The sequence below is a fragment of the Chrysochloris asiatica genome, unplaced genomic scaffold, assembly GCF_000296735.1.
Source record: "Chrysochloris asiatica unplaced genomic scaffold, ChrAsi1.0 scaffold00071, whole genome shotgun sequence".
Classification (NCBI taxonomy): domain Eukaryota; kingdom Metazoa; phylum Chordata; class Mammalia; order Afrosoricida; family Chrysochloridae; genus Chrysochloris; species Chrysochloris asiatica.
Window position 1 is genome coordinate 8,000,080 of NW_006408589.1, and position 5,361 is coordinate 8,005,440.

The 5,361-nt window shown below is 34.7% G+C and overlaps 1 protein-coding gene across 1 annotated transcript in view; it reads right to left on the reverse strand.

Moving 5' to 3' along the window:
• Positions 1 to 5,361, reverse strand: part of RANBP17 (RAN binding protein 17) — a 520,934-nt gene that overhangs the window by 376,569 nt on the left and 139,004 nt on the right. The window contains exon 15 of the mRNA XM_006864848.1: positions 4,515 to 4,650. Coding sequence (XP_006864910.1) covers positions 4,515 to 4,650 — 136 coding nt within the window. The remainder of the gene's footprint in view (positions 1 to 4,514; positions 4,651 to 5,361) is intronic.

Below are 5,361 nucleotides of genomic sequence, written 5' to 3' on the forward strand. Positions count from 1 at the left end.
TTATCATTTAAACAGGAATACTTTTGAGAATGAAAGGTGGAACTATTAACTAGGCCAAGCAAACAAGTGTGAACTAAAACATAAACAGGCAAATGTGTATGTATGGTCAAACCTATCTATGAACCCTAAGCACTGAATTATTAACTGTTAAGGTTGGCAGTTCAAATCCACCATCTGCTCCTGGGAAATGGTATACCAGCTAGGTGTGAGTCCAAACCAAGTTTACAGCACAAAACTACAACAACAACAACAACAACATCCTGTCTTTACTCCCTCTGGCTTTAGAAAATTCTGCATGCCTAGAAAAATGTCATGAAAAGCAATGTGGAAATTTTTAGGAAAAAGATGATTCAGAACAGAACAAAGGCAGAAACAAACCTATGGGAAAGGAGCAAAATACATTCCCAGCCCAAATGGCGAACCCACCCCAAGCAGCTACCCCAACACAGCCTGTTTTTGTGTTTGTTTGTTTTTTAACTTCACGTTGTTATAACATGGAATTCTCTGGCATTAACAAATATTTTCTTTAGAAAAGGAAAATCTTTTCTAGAATGCATTCACACATTAATTAGCATGACACCTTTACATCAGAAAGTCTTCTTGATGACACTGGCAAATGCATGGTACAAAAGCAAATTTGGGAGGATGTGTGCAAGTGTGTGTCAGGAGTGGTGATGGAAAAAAGACACACAGATCATTTGAGATGATGAATTGTATTTCTATGAGTACAGACTGGAGAGCAGAATTCAGGCAAGTTCTATACTATTTGTTATTAGTGTTATGGCTTAAATACATTCCAAGATCTGAAAAGTATGTTTTAATTAACTTTTGTGATTCCACTTATTAGTTAAATTTTATAACCAATACATTTAAATAAGACTGATGTTTACGGTAATGGGATTTAAAAACGAAGTTCAAAATTTACACGTTTTGATAGATATTCAGAAGCCAAGATATGGCGCTATGGGATCAGCACTGGACTGTGAATCACAAGCTCGGCAGTTCAAACCCACCAGCTGCTCCTCGGAAACCTTACACAGGGTCACTATGAGTCAGAACCAACTCGATGGCACTTAACAACCGTAACAACAACAACAATAGGTGTGGTGCTGTAAGATAAGCACCGGACTGCAAAGTGGGTTTGAATTGCAAAGTCAGCAGTTCAAACTAGCCAGCTGCTACTTGGAAATCCTATACAGGGTCGCTACGACTCGGAACCAACTCCACTGTACGTAACAACAACATAAACCTCTTATTTTTTAAAAATTAAAATCTAATTTTAATTGGAGAAATGAAAATGGACTTTTTTCTACTAAATGAATGGCCATCTAGTACAAAAATGTAGTATTTCAAATTGTTCTTAATAAACGGAGGCAGTTTACAATCATGATAAATGGTGGCACTTATCACGCAATAAATTAATGGAAGGCACTAGAAACATTCACTGGAGAACAACTGATGGATATATAAAATAAAGAAGAAATACTACAAAATCCTGACATGCCTTAAGATTCTATTTAGAATGATTCTAACATATGAAATTGTATCCTAATATTAGGAGTTCTGGTTTGACGTTGTGGATTAATGCACTGGACAGCAAAGTCAGTTTGAACCACAAGGTTGGTGGTTCAAGCTCACTAGCCACTCATCGGAAACCCTGTACAGGGTTGCTATAAGTCGGTACTGACTTAACAGCAAATACAACATGCTAATATTTAAAATGTGTAATCTATTTGCATATACAGTTACTAGCCACGCTTTTGATTAATATATTTTATTCCCTGACCATTCTGGATTACCATGTTACTCTGAACTCCAGAGCAGATTACTACTGTTATCTCAAAAACAACCCAGTTGGACAACAAACCAGTCAGTTTCTGGAAGCTTACATTTGCTACCCTCTTGTCTAAGTTCTGGTTGTCTATACACAAGGGAGATCATATATGACTATGATATATCATTTTCTCATATTTCTTTCACACTAAAGAAAACATTTTTTATGTATCAGGTATTCATTTACTCAACAAACACATTTGAAAATCTACTCTGTGTTAGAATCTGTAATGTTCACTGGAGGTATCTTAGTTTACTTGGAATTTTTCAATGTAGAAACTTTGAGGCTCTGCTTGTACCTCCTAGAACACCGAGGAGCAGTTTGTTCAAACATCCAGAGTTTATAAAGAACAGACTGTGCAAGGAAGTGGAAAAAGTTCAGGACACATAAAGTAAGGAGTTTTTAGGAATGAAGATAGTAAAAAAGAGAGACTGTTAAAAACCTTGTAAGTCATGTTCTATATGATCCATTAAAAAATGAGACAATGTCCAGTGTTTAACTTTGTTCCTAATTCACTAATTGTTAAACTTTATTCACTCATTAAGACTTTATTTACTTATTATTATCTAATATACTGCCCTTTTTAGCCCCAAGTTGGAATTCAACAACATACTAATCAAAAAATATTTTCCACCTAACCTTCCTTAGTTTGTTACCAGAAAAAAAGAGTACATCAGTGGCGCTATGGGCTAATACATCAGACCGCAAAGTAATTTAAAGTTCAAGGTCGGTGATTCAAGCTCACCAGCTAGTCCTTGGAAACCCAATACAGGGTCGCTATGGGTTGGAATTAACTCAACAGCACTTAATAACAACAACATCTTAAAGACTCTGTTCCATCACCTATAAAATGAGAATAACCGACGCTGCTAGCTTGCGGTAAAAATAACCGAGGGTGTGAAGAGTACGTAGAGGAGTGCCAACATACATTAAAAATCCCTGTGCCACCTCTACTCCCACCCCACCTCAAATGGTCTCCAGGAAGGCGGGTCAGCAGACAAACCAGAGAAATAAAGATGTGGGAAGTTTAAGCTTCACTTTGGTTTTATGTGACATGAATGCCTTAGAAATAAAGTCACCTTAAGACTAAACTCCCTTTGAAATAGGCTAATATACAAGCACAAACACCATCAAAGTTATAATAAAAGAATCAATACCTGTTTGACAAAGGGTTTACTGTTTCTCAATATGCTAGCTTTTGCAAAAAGGACAATTTGATCTTCTATAATTCACTTTTTTCACAAATCCCTTAAAACTTGTATTTACCTCAAACATTTTGAAAAATAATTTCCAAAATCCCATTTCCCTAAACAACTAGTCCAATTTTACATATTTCCTTTCAAGTGCTTTAAAAACAATAATTTGAAGGCTTTTCTTATTTAATATAATACGGCTCAGATTTAAGATCCAGACTAAATGTGTATCATATTACTAATGTTATCCACTTTTGCAAAAGCAAAATAATAAACTCTCTGGGTACATTTAAAACAAGACAATTTATCATAATTCATTTATATTCAACCTGTGCATAAGACAGCTGGGATTTAAAGCGATGCATCCTGTATAAATATTACACCATGTAATTTCTGCCCAATTCTAATGTCTTACTGACAACCTAAAACATTTATTTCAAACTGCTTCTTTTCCTTCCTAGTGCTCTTATTCCAAGGAAGCTAAATTCTAAGAAAATTTGATATTATCCCTAAATGTCAATTAAATATCAGAATGTATTCGACAAAGGAACCATCAACTTACATTACTTTCTTAAAAAGTGAAGAAAATTTTACCTATAATAAAAGATGATCTTAACAAAACCAAAAAAACACCTGACACTAGTATGCAAATTTTATTATCAGAAAGTAATACATGAAGTAAAAGTTAAGCTAAATTTCCTAAATAAAAACCTCAACCTGGAATTTTCAGATAAGAAATCCTTTAACATTACTAACACAAATTATAAATCCAAAGGAGGTTAAGGTTGTCCTAAGGACCCCTTACCAGACAAAGTTTTGGAAACACTATTCCAAGAAGAAGAAGGAAAAAAACAAATGTTGTACAGATCTTAGTGCCAGGGTATTACTAACCATCTGTTTATAGTTCACATAAACGCCCTCAATAAACCCTCAACATGCTTCAAGATCAGTGCATCTAAAGTTGCTGATGCTATACTTTCAATGGTCAGACTACTGGTTATCCTCTAATTTGTGGTGATTTAACTATGGCCTCTGAAGGACACATCTAATTCTCCTAGTCATCACTATGTATTATAAGAAAATGTCATCATATGAGTTAAATATACTAAAAACCACACAGTAAGTACCCACGAAACCCAGAACTATTAAAAGAGAAAGTCATGTTCTCAGTCTTAAATAAGTAAGCACTCCATTAAGGTATTTAAAATAATCTTAACTATTTAATGACTATTTATTTAAAAACTGTTCAATCTTTCTCTCTCAATCAATATTTAAAGAAAATGGTAAATCTGGGTATAAAACAAGCAAACTAACTTCTTATCACCATCAATACAAATCCATCAATTGATTATAACTGATCAAGTTCAATGTTTTCTGGTAACATCTCTGAAATCTATTGTTTGGCTTAATGCTGTTACACACGCATGTTTTTCTTCATCTCCAATAAAATTTATTATAATTCTTCTTTATCTCTAGTAAAAACCTACCTTTGAGGTTCTCTGAAGTTGATCACCAACATACGTTTTACGAAACTGATCCAAGAACCACAGTACTGCAAGCTCTATTTTCTCATTAGAACACTGAGGCAATCCGGTATCCATTAAGGATATAAGTTGAAAAACTCTGTTCATGAAAAAAACAAAAAAGAGCTTCAGTAAATGTTCTTTAAAAAGCAACATTAAAACACATATTATCAATGCAACATAATAAACAGTTGTGGCAAAATGTGAGAAAATATAAAAGCACAAAAATATTTTTTAACCACCTGAAATTCTACCAAGAAGTAAGGACAATTTTATCTAATTTGTTCTAATTTATTTTCCACAAACATACATGCACATAAATAAACATGTACATATTCTTTCACTATATTATATATACATAGCGTGGCGCTGTGGGTTAATGCACCAGACTGCAAAGCCATTTGAACTGCAAGGTCAGTGGTTCAAGCTCACCAGCTGCTCCTTGGAAACCCTATAAAGGGTTGCTATGAGTCGGTATCAACTCAACGGCACTTGACAACAACAACATATACACAGTACATGATGTAGTCTGGCTATATTACTGTAAACTAAGCACTGGACCTCAAGGTCAGTTTGAACCATAAACTTGACAGTTCAAATGTACCAGCTGCTCCTCAGAAACCCTATACAGGGTCATTATGAGTCAGAACCAACTCAACAAGACTTAATAACATGTGTATATATGTTGTTGTTTCTGTTAAGTGCCATTTATAGTGACCATGTATAGGGTTTCCGAGGAGCAGCAGGTGAGTTTGAACCACTGACCTTGTGGTTCACAATCTAGTACGGATCCTACAGAGACACACCAAGA